General features: G+C 55.2%; 2 protein-coding genes across 4 annotated transcripts; one reads left to right on the top strand and one right to left on the bottom strand.

Moving 5' to 3' along the window:
• The first annotated feature begins 29 nt into the window (after positions 1 to 29).
• Positions 30 to 7,800, top strand: PDAP1 (PDGFA associated protein 1). Of its 2 annotated transcripts, none has more exons than XM_062503964.1 (6): positions 30 to 107; positions 3,215 to 3,306; positions 5,143 to 5,250; positions 5,614 to 5,735; positions 6,635 to 6,786; positions 7,449 to 7,800. In XM_062503964.1, exons 1-6 carry the CDS (start codon positions 98 to 100, stop codon positions 7,505 to 7,507), a joined length of 543 nt encoding a protein of 180 aa, XP_062359948.1. In that variant the 5' UTR covers positions 30 to 97; the 3' UTR covers positions 7,508 to 7,800. The 2 variants fall into 2 exon arrangements, with proteins under 2 accessions (XP_062359948.1, XP_062359949.1); XM_062503965.1 differs by having other exon boundaries at positions 42 to 110.
• A 1,793-nt stretch (positions 7,801 to 9,593) lies between these two features.
• On the bottom strand, positions 9,594 to 16,553 carry ARPC1B (actin related protein 2/3 complex subunit 1B). Of its 2 annotated transcripts, XM_062503449.1 has the most exons (10): positions 16,399 to 16,553; positions 13,918 to 13,991; positions 13,136 to 13,240; positions 12,289 to 12,511; positions 11,872 to 11,979; positions 11,376 to 11,582; positions 10,785 to 10,860; positions 10,506 to 10,702; positions 10,006 to 10,096; positions 9,595 to 9,860 (listed from the first exon to the last, which is right to left on the bottom strand). In XM_062503449.1, exons 2-10 carry the CDS (start codon positions 13,979 to 13,981, stop codon positions 9,822 to 9,824), a joined length of 1,110 nt encoding a protein of 369 aa, XP_062359433.1. In that variant the 5' UTR covers positions 13,982 to 13,991; positions 16,399 to 16,553; the 3' UTR covers positions 9,595 to 9,821. The 2 variants fall into 2 exon arrangements, with proteins under 2 accessions (XP_062359434.1, XP_062359433.1); XM_062503450.1 differs by lacking the exon at positions 16,399 to 16,553 and having other exon boundaries at positions 9,594 to 9,860; positions 13,918 to 14,012.
• Positions 16,554 to 17,835: the final 1,282 nt, after the last annotated feature.

Raw genomic sequence — 17,835 nt, forward strand, 5'->3', positions numbered from 1 at the left:
TGAGGGCAGCCCAGCGGCGGGGGCCTGGCGTGGGGGCGGTTCCGGTTCCGCTTCCGGCCGCCGCTCGGGCCGGGGGGGCCGTGCCGCCATCGCCGCGATGCCGAAAGGTTGTGGGGGCCGGGCCGGGCCGGGCCGAGGGTTCCCCCGCGGGGACCAACGGCGGGGGGAAACGGGGGACAGAGAGGAGGGGGCTGAGGGGGTGTGCGGGCCGCCCGGCCCCGGCGCGGGCAGGGCTCGTGTTCGCCCCCGGCTGTGAAGGTGCCGCGGCGGCTCCGTTCTCCCCGCTCTCCGCGGCCTTACGGGAGCCTGCGGGAATCCCTTTCCCCCTCACCAGCGGCCCCCGCGGCTGTGGTTGGGCTCTGGGGGGAGTCTCGGGTTCTCTTTCCTCCCACTCTATTCTCGGGGGCTCCGGGGGTGCCTCGCCCCTCGCCGCCCCCCGAGGGACGGCGCGTTCCCCACGCCCTTCACCGAGCCGGGGCCCGTTCTGTGCCCCCCTCCGCGGCAGAGCATCGACTCCCGGGGGTGTCCGGCCCTTCGCGGGACCCGGCTGGGCTCCATGTGCTCCCGCTGGAACGGGAACCGCGGCCGGTTCCCCTGGGACGGGCGTGGGGCTCTCGGAGCCCCGGGGAGCTGGGTGCAGCCCCACCAGGGATGCCGGGGGCTGGCGGCCCGGGGGAGCCGAGCGGGCGCGGAGGGGTCCCGGCCCGGGGTGGGTGGGGGGTTCAGGGGCTCCAAACGCGGCTCCTTTGATGTGGCTCCGGCAGCGCCGCGTTTTGGGTGTTCCGGAGCGGGCACCGACTTGCTCCTCGTGTGATTCAGGAGCGGGGATGAGGCACTGCCGGCCTGTCACGGATCCACCCAGAACCTTCTCTACATGCACCGTCTGCATAATTGCCTCTTGCAAACCCCGGTCACACACCAGCCCTCCTCATTCCTCTTCCCTGCAGTTTGCTCTGCTTTATTTAATCAGCATTTCCCAGCCTTTAGCTCCAAACTGATTTCCTTGCTTAGATTTTATTTAACCACTTCATTTTGGGTCCATTTGCACAGTGACAGGGGGATGGGGCTGAAGCTTTTACATGGTTTTTGTGAAGGCAAAGAACCGTGGTGGGTTATAACCCTATTTTTTGTATTTAAATGCCACGTAACTTCAGGATTTCCTGCTCTTTATTTCATTGTACAGATTTAAATGTTTGATTCAAACATTTTGCTTTTTGGAACAAGAGGAGTCTTTGGTTGTTTTCCCCCAAGTCAGTGGGAGTTGTTGGATTGCTGGCAGAAGAGTGGATTTTGGCACTCACTGTTAAAATAAAAGGGAGGAGCATTAACAAGCTACTAATAAATTTTTACAGGATTATTTCAAATTAATTTCCTTTTTTTTCTTCCTAATACTTTGATTTTAAAAAGAAGAGATTCCATCAGTATCATTCCATTCTCTTTCATCTGAACTCCTTAATTAGGCTGTTTAAAGGTGAAGACATATATCTGTGAATGTGGGCCTGCCTGGGCAGCACTGGGCTTTGCTGCAGGTGAAATCTGCAGGTGATTCTGTTTTAAAGAGGTGGAAAAGGAAGTGTTATCCCTGTTTTAAGATGGGGAAAACTGAGGCACAGGGCAGGTCACTGGCAAGATGTTGGACCAACTCCGTGTGTCTGATGTGAGATTTGATCTCCTTGTGGGAGCAGAGCCCTCTCCCTCCACTGTACTGAGCTCTCAGGGGCTTCATTCTTCCATTTGCTTCCTTTTAGGCTTTTAATGTAAAATAATTTCTCCTTAGTTTCTCTTCTCCCCCCCTTATCACCACTGTTTATTTGCAGTTTGTGTTCCTTGGTCCTGAGCCCAGTGTGGAATTCTGGAGCAGCTGGATGAGGAGCAGGGAGCACAGTTTGGTTATTTGGGGCTCCGTGTGTCACAGATGTCACTGTTGTTCCCTCTGGGGTGATGTCATCTGCTGGGCAGTGAGATAATGTCTTCCCAGGAGCATTCCCATGGCAGATCTCCTTCCAGAGGATGTCAGTGTTCCCACGTGGGATGGGTGGGAACAGAAAAACAGCAAACACCTGTGTGGCTGCACCAAAGCTTTTGGTTGTGCTTAGGGTTTGAGAGCCCATTGGCTTCCCCAGCTGAATCCAGGGAGAAGAATTTGGTCTCTGCACTTCCCCATTTCTTTTTGAAAAATATCTCAGGGCTTTCTGTAAAGCTTCACAGTGGGGTTTTGGGGCAGAACTCGGACATTGTGAGAGTTTGTGCGTTGAGGCAGGAGAACTGATCAGGAAATGTTGGATCTCTGCAGCTCCCAGTGCCTCCCAGTCCAACAGCACACAATGAGAGAGCAGTGGTAGATCTCCCATGGATCCCACACTGCCAAGGAGGGAGGGATGATCCCACATCCCTCCCCATTGCTGTAAGGTTCCCATTGTCCTCAGCACGTGAAGTGGGGAGGATGAGAGACATCCAGTGATTCTTGCTCCTTCCATGGGACTTCCAGTACTCCTGCAGTGGCAGAGAGTTACTTTGCCAGAGTTGTTTGCTTTTTGCCAGTCTCCCTCACTCAAGGCTGGGGATTGGCTCTATCCAACTTGCTTCCCAATTTTTTGGGCTGGAAGAACATAACCAGAGCAGTGGCTTGAAGGGAGCATTAATGGCTTCAGCAGTTCATTAATCAACAGAACTTGGGGCAGTGCCAGCCACAGTGACTCCCCTTCTTGGTTCCTAGAGCTTGTTTTTATTTTTCCTCATAAAGCAGTTTAAACATGGAGGCTCCTTTTACTACTTCTTCAGCTCCCATTGTACTTCCAAAGCTTTTGTCCAATTAGCTTCCTATTTTCTCCTGGCACAGTGAGAGGGGTTAAGGAGCCAAGCTTGTTGGAATGTTGGTTGTAACCACAGGAACACACTGTGATTCCTCCTGTGTATGAAACCAGGATCTGCTGTGGGACTGAGCTTCTCTTGCCAGCCTGGGAAGGGAATTGCAGAGGTCACAAGCACAGGCAGGGAATGGTGATATCAATAATCCCAATTCTCTCTGCATCTTACCTAGGAATCTTGGACCATTTCACCCAGATCAGTGGGGGGGTTTTGTTGTTTGAGGTCTATCAGAGAAGCTGTTTTGGTTTGTCCTATCTGCACCTAAAATCCAGAGAGTGCTGCAGGAGGAACAGACCTTTCTGGAAGTTACCACTAAACCATTTGTTATTTTTATTATTTTGTGCAGGTAGAAAAGGAGGCCACAAAGGCCGAGCAAGGCAGTACACGAGTCCTGAGGAGATTGATGCCCAGCTCCAAGCAGAAAAGCAAAAGGCAAGGGTATGTTTGCTCCTTTGTGTACTTTCTGTCCTAATTCCTGCCTTATCCAGCCTGGTTATTCTCTGTTCAGGAGCAATGGCAGCTTAGCCAAGTGCTGCAGTTCATTCCAGCACTGATCACAGTATGGATCCCAACTATCTCCAGCTGGGGAGACTCCAGGGTGTCACCCAGTCTGGTTCCTGAGGTCTGGGAGACCACCCAGGGCAGAATTTGAAGGTTAAAGGATGGGGGAGCTGATTACACAGCAGCTCTGGAGATCTTTTCTCCCTATATTTCATCATTCCAGTCTCCAGTGTCAACTCATTTGTTCTACAGCATGGCTTTGGAGAACAAGAGCCACATCTTGGCATGTTGAAATTACTGTACTTGCCCTTGTGGACCAAACTCCTTTGACTTCTTTCTGCACACATGATTTTCTTGTTTGCCTCTGACTTGAAGGGAGAGAGAAAAGAGTTTTCTGGTGTGGGGTCTCTCTTGGATATATTTCTGTGCCCCAGCACTGGACTGTAACAGCTCCTCCCACTTGCACCATGTCCTGACTGCTGTCATAAAACCCTTGGCTGCTTTTTGGGGCTCTTGCTGTCTTTATTCCCAACTTATCACAGCTCTGGTAACACTCTTAATATTTTTTCGGTGACTCTCTGAAAGTGCTGCCTCAGCCCAAATACACAGTTCCAGCTGAGGCCTCACAGCACTGACCACAGGAGGATAATTACACCCCATGTAGGAAATGCTGGTGAATACCTCTGAGATGACTCTCTCAAGCAGTTCTGAGCCATAGCATTGAGTCCTTTTTAATGTTTTGCCCAGCTGGAACTCAAGATGATTGTTTGGTTTGCTGCTTAGCCACATATTCCAGCTTCGTGTTGGATTTCTTCTTCCAAAGTGTAACTCCTTTTGGTTAGTTTCTGATTCCACCTTCTTGGTTTCATGCCATATTTCCAGATTCTGAAACCACTTATGAGTCTCATCCTGTTTTCCAAAATAATTCCAACTCCTACTTGTGTGATGTCATTCACAAACTGTATAAGTGTTCTCTGCTTCCATATTTGTAATAAAAATACTAAATGGAAATGGAACAGAAAAGCAGGACCCACTTGAAGTGTGTGTCTTGTTTCACAGCAAACCAGAGAACTGCTCTTCGAGAAGGATTTATTTTTTTGTGATAACACATATCACATAGTGATGGTTACATCTAACACTGATTTATTAAGGAAAGCTTAAAAAAGCCCCCCCACAATTAACAAAATTACTCATCTTACTGTTCCTTGCTCATCCACTTTGTGGGTTGCTTGATGAGAGATGTTGGTAGTGTAAGACAAGCTGTTCACACCCATGCTGGTTCTTATGATTCAGAAATTAATTTCCAGGTTTCTGACTGATGGAAGCTCAAAAGGCTGTAATTCCTTGGATAATAATGTTGTGGTTGATGGTTGTCAATTTTCTCCTTTAGGTGTTCTTATTTATCCAGTCCCAGGATGGGATCCAGCTCTAAGCTGCATCCATGGTAGTTTTCAGGGTCTGAGGTAGTGTGCACTGGAAATTCAGGCCAAAATTCTTCTGGAGAGCTTTCATTTGGGGAGCATAAAGTGCCAGTGGTGCCTTTTACAGTAATTTTCCTGTTAGAGGGAGAAGCAGAGTTGTTTGGAGGTGATGCTGCTGCTGAGGGGGAGCGCTCATTCTGTGACAGCCAGACCTCCCTGGTGGCACAAGGCCACATCAGGAGCACCAGTGCTCAGAGCTGAGCTCTCTCATCACTCCAAAATCTGATTTAGAAATTTTAGACTCAAGAGCTGGGTGGATTTTTAGTAACATACATTTCCTCTGATTTTGTAGGAAGAGGAGGAGCAAGAAGAAGGAGGTGAAGGAGCGACAGGGGACCCTAAAAAGGAGAAGAAATCTTTAGATTCAGATGAGAGTGATGAAGATGATGAGGATTATCAGGTACTGCATTCTCAGGGCACTTAATGCACCTAATACTTGGGTTGGGGGGGAGATGCACACTCTGATTCTGAGCAGAGCATTTTTTTATAGAACTACTTACAGAAGCCAAAAAATACTCACTTGACAGCATTTGCCCTCAGAATGAAAACTTGTGAATATTTACAGATGAGATACAAAGGCAACAAGATTTTTTAAAAGGCTGAAGATGTCTTGGTTCATAAAAAGTTTTACTGGCTAGCAGTAAAATCTTAACTTGTGGTTTTGGGATGCTTTGCAGTGTGTTTGGGGAGCTCTGGTACAACCAGAGCTGGGTGTGAGAGTTCCTCAACCTCTGAGGTTCCTCCTCTTGTTCTTGACCCTCAGCAAAAGCGCAAAGGAGTGGAGGGGTTGATAGACATAGAGAACCCCAACCGTGTCATTCAGACAACCAAAAAAGTCACTCAGCTGGACCTGGATGGACCCAAGGAGCTCTCACGACGAGAGAGGTGAGTGTTCCCTGCTGCACCCCTGGAATTTCAGCCTTGATGTGGCAGCAGCTTGATGCAGGGAGTTGTTTCTCCTGCTCCCTGTCAGTGTTTCAGGGAGGCCCTTAAAAGTGTGTTACTGCCTAAAGCAGGCACTGAGCAGCAGCAGCAAACTGGGCTGACTGTGCCTCAAAATATGGTTCCTTAGAAACTTCACAGGAGCTGTCTGTCCTCTGGGGGCAGCTGTGGCTGTCCTGGTGCCAGGCAGCCTGCCCTGGTGCTCTGAGAGAAAGGGATTTAGGCCATTCCTTTCCTAAGGTTTTATGCCAAAAGTCAGACCTAACTGAAACCCTGAAATCGTACTGGTGTGAAAGGGATTTAGGCCATTCCTTTCCTGAAGTTCTATTACAAAAATCTGAACAGAAATCCATTAACCAGAGGTCACCCTGAATCCACTTTAATCTTGCTGCAGAAGGTGCCCTGGTGACAGGTAGCAGTTTCCCAGATTCCAGATATTGTGGTGAAATGTTTATCTGGTCAGATGAATAACCTGAAAACCAAAGTTTAATCTTCTAGTTTCATTTAGCAATGGTGAGGTTTCAAAGGGAAAGTTTAATCTTTGTTTGGGATAGATTGCTTCAGCAGAAGGTGAGGGTGAGGCAGGGAAAAAGATGTCACAGTTCTTATGGTGTGGAGCTAATTCATTTGACCTCCGTGTGTGTTTGTGTCCTTACTTAATTGAAGGAAGATAGAAACAGTCTCTCACCCCTGTACAAACCCTGCAAATAGTCAGAATCTGTGCTTGAAAAGTGGTGAAGGACCCCCAGTTTTGGGTTTTTTCCTGGTTGGAAAGCCCCACTCTGCCTGTTCCCCTGGGCTTGTCTGGATACTCTGGTGACTGGTGTGTTTCCTTTGGGCAGAGAGGAAATAGAGAAGCAAAAGGCAAAAGAAAGATACATGAAAATGCACCTAGCTGGGAAAACAGAGCAAGCCAAGGCAGACCTTGCCCGATTAGCCATCATTCGGAAGCAAAGGGAAGAAGCTGCCAGAAAGAAAGAAGAAGAAAGAAAAGGTTAGAGAATAATTAATCATATTCTCCTACCTCTCCATGCCGTGGCTGCTGTGCTAAGAGGCACACGTCCCTCATCTGAGCCTGTGTGGTGTTGCTGAGTGTCATCAATTCCCCTCAGCAAAGCCAGGCTCAGCTGTTTCCTTCTCGTAAAGTACTTGCTTTATAAACAAGAGCTTGGATCCCAGAGCAAAGAAAGAGAGGAGGGAATTCTCCTTGATACCCATCATGTCCCCTGCCTCCTAGGCAATGCTGCCTCCAGTTTGGGGACTTAGCAGGCTCCTTGTGCTGGGTGATTTGTTTGCTTTGCATATGGGAATCTGAACTGCCGAGGGAGTTCACATCACTCCTTCCCTTCCTGGCCTTTCCCTAGGAGATATGAACCAGAAGTCTGAACACAGCTCCTTGGTGACTTCCACAGAGATATTTGGGCATCAGGGTGATTTGTGGACACCTGGAGAGGGGTCAGGGATAGAAGGGAACATACAGCAGGACCTGTGCCTCTTACCTCTGAGAAATTGGTGGGAAGGGTGGGATTTTTTCCATTACCCAACTGGCAGGATTCTGGTTCCTGGGGCTGCCAGTTCCCCCCCCCCCCCCCCCCCCCCCGCCCAGTCACTGATCTGCACCATGAAATGATGAAACTCTGTTGTTTTCCTCCCCAGCAAAAGATGAAGCGGCCATGGCAGGTAAAAGACTGCAGTCACTATCCCTTAACAAGTAAGCACAGGCCATGCAAGAGGAGGAAACGCCAGGGAACTGTGCCTGGTCCTGCCAGGAGCTCTGCTGTGTCGCCTTCCATCGATGCCACGCAGGGCATCCTGCAGCATTGACCTCACCTCCACCTCCAAGAGACACTGACGATGTGTTTGTCCTCATCCTGGCACAGATTTCCATTTGGGGTTAGGGGCAGCTGCTCTCTGCAGTGCAGAGCTGTGCTGGACAGCAATTCCCTGTAACAGTTTGGAAACATGAATGTTTTTGCTGTTTTTAGGATCAAGAACTCTTAGACGGTGGGAGGGGGGCAGGGTGGGAGGGGAGGTGCTTCAAATACTAGATTGCAAGAAAATAGATTGTGGGGGTCGTTTTGGGGTGGGGTGTGGGGTGGGGAACTGACTTGGTTTGAAATCCCAAAGGATAATGTATCTGAGGAATCCAGTTGGCAAAGAGCCCATCAAATTTTGCTGCAGGGCGTTGCGGTATAAGCTGGGAGCCTGACTTCATGGACATCTGGAGTGCCGTTCCTTCCCAGATTCATCCCTCCTTTCTTGCAGCCAGTCTCCCCTTTTCCCTCCTCTTCATTTTTTTTTTCTCCTCCTTATTAGGGATAGTGCCAGTTTTTAACCACATCATCCTTTGTTTAAAGGAGAAAATCCAACAAAATTTATTGTGTCAGATCCAGATGAAAAAAACCAAAAAGAAAAAAAAAACAAAAAGAAACTTGATCAAGTTTAAAAACCACCAAAAGAACTTGTATATTTGGCTGATTAAACTGTAAGTTATCAGAGCTGCTGCGGCCTTGTGTGTGTGGGAAGGGCACAGCTGGGGGGTCCTGGGGGAGGCACAGCTGCAGCTGGGGGCTGCTGGTTGTGGTGTGGAGTTTGGCCCTGGGTTCAGGAGCTCTGTCAGCACGCACAGCCTGGAGAGAAAAAGCTTTTCCTGCTGATTCTGGTGAAGGTATTGCACAATCTGTTTACCACGGTGGAGGAAACCATTACCCTCAGGCCACTGTCTGGCCTAGTCCCCTGTCAGAAGGGCAGTCACTGCCCTGTCACTTCTCTAATGGCTGTGGAAGGGAGATGCTCCAGCCTGCTGTGCCTCAGGGGGGCTGGGAGTCCTCTTCAGGGACACCAGTGCTTCCCATTCTCGATTCCCAAAGGTTGGAGGAGAGCCAGCCCCGGGGCTTGGAGCGCTGAAAGGCACTGGGAGAAGGGTTGCAGCTGTGGAGAAGAAGGGTGACAAGTGGGGATTTGTTCCATGGTACCCTGGCCATGTCTGGCTGCAGGGACTTCGGCACAAGGGTGTGACACAGGACTGTGCCCCCAGGGAATGTCACTGCGAGCTGCTCAAACCACAGCTCGAACCAAGCCAGGATTTGGTGTAGGAAATACCCTCAGGGAGGTGTAGAAGATGAGCAAGTGCTGCCAGGAGAGATGCCTGTGCTGTTAGCTCCAAGAGGGAGGGACTGATGTAGGGACAGCCTGCTATGGGAAGTTTGGGTGATGCTTGGAGCACAGGGAGGTGGATGGGGCATGACAGGGGTAGTTTTTGGGCTGATGCCTGGGATGGAGCAGGGCAGGAGCCACAGGGGAAGAGGGTTGAGGTTTGTGAAGACATGAAATGGGTGGAAAAATCTCCAAGTAACACCTCCCACTAACTGAGGGCTGGAGCAGAACTCAAATGTCACTGTCTGTCTGCCAGCCAGTGCTCCCTTCCCAGGCCAGGGGAAGGTGCAGGATTAGTTGGGCAGCCCAAGGTCTCTGGGCTGGCTCCAGGTTTGGGAATTGCCCAGCTGGTGGGACTTCACCGGGGAAACCTGTGCTCCCTGGCCACTTCCATCATCTGCCCTCCCTTTTCCCTAACATCAATCCTGTTTAGAAATAGTGCTGAAGCATGGAATGGAAATGTGGCGTTCCCCTTATCCCCACAATCCCAATTCCCCCGCTGTACTGGTGCCAGAAAGGATGTGACCACCTGTGGTGAGATATGGCACAGCACTGTGATCTGCCCTGATCACACCTGTGTTTGCACTGAACTTGTTCTTAAAAAGAACCTGTTTTGATTTATCCAGGAAAATCCTTTATTTGCAATTTCTCCAAGCAATGTATGACCAGCATCGGGAAGAATGGTAAGAAAAACGGTAAGAAAAATGATTTTCTTTGTCTGGAAACAGCCACCAGGGCTGGCTGGCAGCGGGGACAGGCACTGGTGGCATCGGGGCTGGGTCGTGTGGCACGGGCTGGGGGTAACAGAGGGCAGCACGCAGGGGGCAGAGCAGGCGCAGCTGGAAGCCGGGATGCCCTTCCTGGATGGCTCCTTCATTTGATCTTGAGATCCTTCAGCGCTGACTCCAGGCTCTGAAATAAAACAGGAGGGTGTTAATCAGCTCATTGCTTCCCAAAGAAACTGGAGGTGGTTGGGGAGCTCAAAGAGGGGAACTGGGAGGGAAGATGGTTCAGTGCTGGCTAATCCCAGCCTGAGGGATCCATGGGGATTCCTTACCTTGACATCCCAAATGCTCATGCCCCCATCCATCCCCGTGGTACAGAACTGGGAGCACTTGTCCTTCCCGCCTGTCAGCACTGAGATCTGGCTGTGGGTGCAAAGAAGGAGCAGGAATCAGTGCCAGTGCTGAGCCATTGGAGCTGCCTGGCAGCCAGGGCTGGGAGTGGGGCTGGACCCCTTCATCTCCCCTACCAGCGCAGAGAGGCAGTAGGGATGGACAGGGATGCTTGGGGATACCCAGGAATGCTTGAAAATACCCTGGGAAACTCAGGGATACCAAGGGCTGTCGCAGCTCCTGCTGCTGGAGCCTCAGTCTCTCCCTCCCACTTGCAGGGATGCTCAGGGACATTTTGGGGACATCTAAGGATTCTCCAGAGCTGTCCCAGCTCCTGGGCAGGACAGCAGCACACCCAGAGGATGCTCAGCAATTATGACCCCCAAGGAGTCCCCGAGGTGACCCCAAGCCTGTCCCTCTCCGCCCTCACCCCAGCCCACACCTGATGCTGTTCTTGTGCAAGGTGTCCAGGGTGGCATTGGCTGTGTCTGAGCTCGCTTTCTTGTCCAGGTTCTGGAAGCGCTCGCGGGCAGTGAGGCCACGCTGGGAGCTCTGCTTGGGGACATCCAGCTTCCCCCCAAAGGTTAGGGTGCCCTGGCTCTCCTCATAGGTGAACAGCATGGGGCAGCAGTCATGGCCCTGGGGAACGAACAGGGCCTGCTCAGCACCCTCCAGGTGGCTCCAGCCACAGCACCCAGGCCGTGCCCCCAGCCGGACTCACCGCGGCCACCAGGCTGTTCTCGGTGATGAAGGTGACAGCGAGCAGGGGCAGGGTCTCAGTGCACAGTGAGGCAACACTGCCAGGTGTGAACAGCGAGCTGAGCTTCAGCCTCAGCCCTGAGACTGGCACAGCTCCTCCACCCATGGTGATCTGGGGATGTTCCAGGGGTGTCCCAGCTCCTGGGGCTCAGCCCTCTATGTCCCATACCCATGAACAGGGATGCTCTGCGGATACCCAGGGATGGGCAGAGACACTCCAGGGAGGCTTGGGGATATCCAGGGCTGCTCCAGGGCTATCCCAGCTCCTGAGGCTGAACCCCTCTACCTCCACCACCCAAGTACAGAGATGCTCAGGGGATACTATAGATGCTCAGAGATGCTCCAGGGATGCTCTAGGGCCAACCCTTCTCCTGAAGCTGAACTCTTCCATCTCCCCCACCCACATGCAGGGACACTCTGGGATTGCTCTTAGCCCAATCCAACCCAGATACCTCCATCCCCATATAAGTTAGGGGATCAACCCCTCCTGCCACCCCCAGCACAGCCCCACCCAGTCCCCCCCGAGCCCCCTCCTGTCCCCAGCCCTGCTTACGCCATCTTCTTGCCAGCATCAGCGAGGCACAGGGTGCTGTCATGGCTCACCCAGGCCACGCGGGAGCCACTGGCCGAGAAGCAGATGCTGTGCACCCACCCACAGCTGCTGCTCGACTCAAACATCAGCTCCCCAAAGGGCATCTTGGAGCCCCAGGGTGTGGGGCTGGGCCTCTCCTCCACCTCCTTGATGTAGGCTGAGAAGATCCTGGGAGAGGGAGAGCCATGTTATGTGTTCCTGGATGCAGGACCTGTGCCATCTTCATTCCTGCCCCTTGCCTCAGTTGTAGGACTCAGTTTCTCTGGTAGAGCAGGTGGGGCACCTCCCCTACCTCCCATGGATGCTTTACCCCTGGGATAGCCCCCAGACCTCCCTGCATCTCTCCTGTACTCCACTCCCTGCTCCAAACAGCACCCAGGGTGAAGCCTGCCCACCCACCCATCCTTGGGGATCCCCCTTCATCAGGGCCCCCAGTCACCCAACCCCTGCTCCTCACCTGCACTTGAAGTCACAGGAGCCAGCAGCCAGGAGGACATTGTTGGGGTGCCAGTCGAGGCTGAGCACTGTCGAGCGGATGGGCTTCTTGATGTGCTTGCAAACCCACCTGTGTGGACAGGGGGTGGCACCAGAGGGGCAGCATCCCCAGAGCCCCCCTGGAATTCTGGGGAGCTGGCTGATGTTGGTCAGGGCTCCAAGTGCCCCAGGAGCTGCCCTGGGCCACTGTCTTGCAGTAGCAGCTTGGGCATGGGGAGTTCATCCCTCCATTTTCCCATCTGTATCCACCTCCAGCTCTTCCAGTCTTTTATTTCCCAATACATCTCCCATCCATCCATCTATCCATCCGTCCCTCATCCATCCCTCCCCTCTCTTTTTCCCTCAGGACAGATCCACTGGGGCTGTGCCAGAGTCTCACCAGTCGTTCTCCTGCTCGAAGTAGCAGATGGAGATGAGGCGGGAGCCGCTGCCCACGGCGAACTTGTTCTCCTTGGGGGACCACTTGACGCAGCGGGCGGCGCGGTTGATGCGCAGGATGACCAGGGTGGGCTTCCAGACGTTGCCCTTGAGGGTCCACACGTAGGCGTTGCGGTCGGTCCCACACGTCACCAGCCGGTTGCTCTCAGGGGCCCAGTCGATTCCTGGAAGGCAGAGGAGGATGATGGTGGCCCAGGGAGCCACAGGAATGGGAGTGGGGAGGTGGCACTCAGGGCTGGGGGATGTCTGAAGGTTGTTCTGGGTGGTCTCTGCTCCACAGTCCCTCTTTGCCCCACATCATCCCTTCCCATCCCTCCCACCTCAAAAGCATTCCATGTCAACCCATCCTAGCCCAACCCTCTCATCCATCCATCTCATTCCAACCCACCCCTTCCCATGCCTCCCACACCATTCCATTCCATCCCAACCCACCTCTCTTATATATCCATCATCCATCCATCCCTCCCTCCCTCCTTCCTTCATTCCACCCTACCCCATCCCTTCCCATCCATCCCACATCATCCCAATCCATCTCTCCCCATTTCTCCTGTTCATCCATGTCCTTTCCCATCCTCCCTCCTTCTCTCCACTTCATCCCTCTCCATCTCTCCCATCCCATCCATCCCACCCCTGGCTGCCTTCAGCTGAACTCAACCTGCTCCATTCTCCTCCACCCCTGCACAATCTCCATCCACTGGGTGCCAGTGCCATGAGCAGGGCTGGGAGCAGCTCTGGGACAGGCTCACTCACCACCCATGTCCCTGTCCCCTCTGCCAGCCAGGACTCACCTGTCACCTGCCCATTGTGCTCCTTCAGCTCGTGTACCTTGCTCCACTTGGCCCCATCCTTGCGGTAGATGTGAACCTCGTGGTTGTTGGGGCACAGGGCGATCTCTGGGGGTGACAGTGGCCAGGGCAAAGCCCTCCCCTGGGTCACAACCAGCACCCACCCACCCCTTCCTGGGCCCCAGGTCCCCACTGAGCCCCAGCTGCCTGGAGGGGTCCCACCAAGTCCCCCAGCGCTGGTCTTGCACTGCCCCGATGCTGCAAATTGTCCCTATGGGAAGGGAGAACCCCGCACCCCCCAGCCCAGTGTCCTCCCTTCTCTGCAGTGTGGTCCCACGGGGCTGGTGGGATGAGACAGGACAGGATGGGACAGGATGGGACGGGACGGGACGGCTGCGGGTGCACAGCTCCCAAATCCAGCCCCATCCCGCCCCGCCTGCCCGGAGAGCAGCAGAAAAAGCCCTTTTTGTTCTCCCACATCCCCCGGGCCGCGGTCGGGAAATGCCATCGGCCGTGAATCACCCGGCTCTGCTCCCCGTCCGTCCCTCCCCTGCCGGTGCCTCGGGGCGGGCGCTGCGCTGGCCCCGCTGTGCCAGGCTCTGTCCCGGCACTGGGACCGGGGGACACAGGGAATGTGCTGTCCCGGACCCCAGATCTGCTTCCCCAAACCCAGCTCCAGCCCAGCTCTGCTCCGTCCCGGAACATCGCCTCCCCAAGGGGATGTTTAGTCAGGATAATGCCTGGGGGTGTCCTTGGGAATTTCGGGGTGCCCCAGGCGTACTCACGGGTGCGGTCCTTGTTCCAGGCATGGCAGCTGATGGGCTCCAGCAGGAAGCTGTGGTAGGCCATGGCTCACGGGCTGGTGACAGGGAGAGACCCCCGGGCTGTCAGGACACGCTGCTGCAGCCACAGGGACGAGGTCCCAGCTCCCAGCCCCACAGAATGATCTTCCCCCTGGGATCAGACCTGTGTTCCAGCCCACTGTGTCTCTTCTCTGCCGGGGAGAAGGCTTTCCTGAGGATCTCCAAGCTTAGGAACTGTCCATTTCCAGGAACTTCTAAACCCTCCTGGCTGGGCACACAGGGACCCTGGTACCAGCAGCCCCATGTGCACCCCTGGGGTCCCACCACGGGCAGCACCTCCTCTCTCCACCCCAACAGGGCCAGATCCGCTCACTCCTTCCACACATCTCATTTAGGAAGAGCCAAAAAGCCCCATGGAGGCACTCCCATCCCATCAGTGCTCAGCCCTAATGACTAATCCCTTCTCCTGGCTGAACTCCCTCCATTCCTGCCGGTCCCCCGTTGTCATGGGATGGAGTAGTTTGCCCCAAAGGCCCCTCCAGGTGCCACGGGACCGGGAATGGGCTCCGTGCAGTGTCACAGCCCCTTGGCCATCCTGCAGGGATGTAGGGAAACACCTCGCCAGGGCGTGGCAGACCAGGGAATTACTCACAGCCTGCTCTCGTCTATTTTGGGAACTCCCTGAAGGCGTCCCGTTTTCTTTGGCAGCCAAAAACGTTACAGGGGAAGGGGAAAAAAAAGCTCTCTTAACAGACCTCCAGCCCTGGACTGGGGAAAAGAAAATCTAAGGAGCTCCATCACCTGCCTTCTGCATGTGGAGAAATTCCAGCGCTGATGCAGGGCAGGAGCTCTGCTGTCACGCATCCCCTGGCCAAGGACATGGGCATGGATGAGGAGGCAGCTGCCCTCTCCAGCCCCACCGATCCCCCTGGGATGCAGCACAGCGTGTCCCAAGGAGGGTACAAAGCTGCTGCCCCCATGAGCCTCTCCCTCGAGCCCTGGGGATGGAGCAGCACCACGAGGGAGGGACAAAATCATCAGCGACAGGGACACTTGTTGTCGGCATTGCAAGAGAACAGGAGAGGAAAAATGTGTGGAAAAGGGATTTGGCTGAAATGGGCACCCGGCTGAAGGGGCTCCCTGGAGGAGGGACGGGAGGAAGGACACACCGAGGTTCTTTCTGGCTTCAACACTAAGAAAACAGCAATACTTTGTCCAGGTGGTTTGGGAGTTCGGAGGCATAACCCCCCTTCCTGGAGTCCCTGCTGCTGCCTTGCGCCATCCCGAAGGGATATCCCCGTGCCAGGGACGGGAGCCTTTGCCAGACACGGCAAGGAGTGAAGGCTGCGAGGGCCTTGGGCGCTCCCTGCAGCGGGTAATGTTTTATTTATCCCCCACTGCCCCTTTACAGCCATCTCCCTGCTGCTGCCCCGCTGGCTGAGTCCTGCTCCCTCCCGGGAGTGACCCACGGCGGCTCGGCAGCCCCTTCCCCAGATGGGAAGAGCATCAGAGGAGCTGTGGTTACATCCCCCAACCCCTCCCACAACCCAGGGGCTCTTGAGGGAGGAAAATGGGAAATTTCCGAAGGCCAGACAGGGCGGGAGTGGGAGCTGGAACAGCTCCGTTATCTCCCCGGCCAGTCCAAGCAGTTCGGAAACATCCTCGGAGGAGATAACCAAACCTTGGCAGAGCCCAGCGCCGGGGGCTCCTCCCAGTCCCGGGAGGAAGCCGCACACCAGAGGAGCTGGAGTTTGGGTTTTCACGAGCCTGGCGGGGCGGTGGTAGGAGGTTTGCACCCAATGAGGATCCTGCTGGGAGCTGCGACCCCCTGAATCTCTTCCCTGGACCCCTGCACCACCAAGATCCCAATTCCGACCCGCGGGGGCCCCTCTGCTCCCTGCGGCAGCTGAAGGTGTCACCCCCCCGTGTTCCTCCAGCCAGGTTGGGGACACCCGTCCTCAGACCCCAGTGCTGGGGGGGGGGTTCCCCATGAGCCCAGCCTGGCCCTGATGGGCACCCCCGTCCCAGGGCAGAGGAGGGCGGCTCTGACCCTCCTCTTCCTCGCCCCGGGGCAAAGCGGGGAGCAGCTGATCCCGAGGAGGAGAGGATGGATTGCGGCAGCTCTGCCTCTGCCGGCACCAACCACGACGGGACCCCCACAGGAGAACTCTTTCCACCCCCCCAACCCCCCCCCATCCTCCCCAGAGCTGTCAGACCGCCGACAAGAGAAAAAAAAAATAAAACAAACTCAAACTTGCTGACAAAACTGTGAGAAAACCCGCAAACACCCGAAACGCAGCGACAGCGAAACTCGCAGGGGGCAGGGGGCTGCCTGCACCCCCCAGAGCCAGCCGGGGGGGACTCCCCGAACCCTGGAGCAGGGTGTGAGCGCCAGGAGCGGTGACAGCCACAGCCCCACGGGACAGCCCCAGGTCCTGGCAGAGTGGCGGAGCCCATCCTTACCTTGCCGGGTAGCGCGGGCAGGGCTCGGTTCCTGGACGGCGGGGCTCGTTCATGGACTCTGGGCAGTCGACACGAACGGAGCCCGGAGCGAGCGGCGGGAGCTGTGCCTGCCCCGCCGAGGCAGCCTGACTTCCCTTTTCCTCTCCGAGAAATGCAACCACTTCCTTACGTGGGCGTTGGGGGAGCGCGGAGCAGCTCTGCGGCCGCCCTGCCCCTGTGCCTGCGGGCCAGGCCGCTCCGGCACCGCCGCCCGTGGACGGGCCCCCGGCCCCGGGATGCTCCCGGCAGCTCGGTGGGGCGTGGGCAACTCGCCCTGGGTGCCCCAGGGTAGGACACAGCCAGGAGAACCGAAGGGAAGGATCCCCGCCGTCTCCCTCTGGTAGCGGGAGTGTTGTTCACCCCCGGCCCACGATGCGTTTTGGAGGACTGGGGACTCCCCGATGCCTGTGCTGGCCCCCACCAGGGAACAGCCGTGCCTGGAGCCCGCCCGGGGCCAGACGCCCGTCGGCATCGCCTCCCACGGCCGGGGAGATCCGCAGGACCCCGCGGAGCCTGGATCCTGCCGCCCTCGGCAGCAGCTGCTGCTCGTTCCTGCATCCCACAGAGCCCAGTGGGACCCGGTCCCAGGCTGGCTGTGGGCACCGTGCCTGTATCCCCACGCACCAGACATCCAGCCCTCTGGTTTTATCACCTCCTGCTTCGGAGGAACTGATTTTTGTCCCATTCCCGCCTGGATGCACTCACCCCTTCCCTCTCTGAGTGAGGGAAGCACTGGGACAGCAGAACGCCGGGGTCCCTCCCGTGCAGCGAGGGCAGGATCTCTTCTCAGCTGCAGGATTCGGATACAATATCCTGGAATTCAGGGATACAATAACCTGAGCTGCAGAATCGATCCCCACAGGAGGAGCTGTAGGTAAAAGGGCACAGAGTGGGCAGCCCCTCGCTGCTGCTCCTCATCCATAGCTGGGCTTCATTTCATGTGTGTTGCCATGATCCCTGCAGACACGGGGAGATCCTGAGATGTCTCCCAGGCAGGGATGGGAATGAACTGTGGGTCAGTTTGAACTTCTGCAGGAGAATTTGGGATATGTTACTAAGGGAAGGAAGAGGACAGTGCCTGCCATGCCCTTTCCTCCTCGCTCCCATCTCCAGGCTGCTCCTGCTTGAACCTGTGCTAACAAGTGCCATGAGCTGCCTCCACTGCTTGTGAACCCTCCTTGGGGCTCTCCCAGGCTCCATGGGAGGAAAATCTGGCACTGTGGAAAGTCAGGGATGGAGGCTCTGCCCTGCTGGGCCTCTGCCAGACCCATTTAATGTTTGCCCAAACCCTTTACTTGCTTTTTCTTCCGTTTCTGAAATGGGAACATCCTCCTGCCCCGCAGCACGTCACGTCCTCAAAAATGCTGTAGAGGAACTGTCCCACTGCACAGACACTGG

The sequence above is a fragment of the Cinclus cinclus genome, chromosome 16, assembly GCF_963662255.1.
Source record: "Cinclus cinclus chromosome 16, bCinCin1.1, whole genome shotgun sequence".
NCBI lineage: Eukaryota > Metazoa > Chordata > Aves > Passeriformes > Cinclidae > Cinclus > Cinclus cinclus.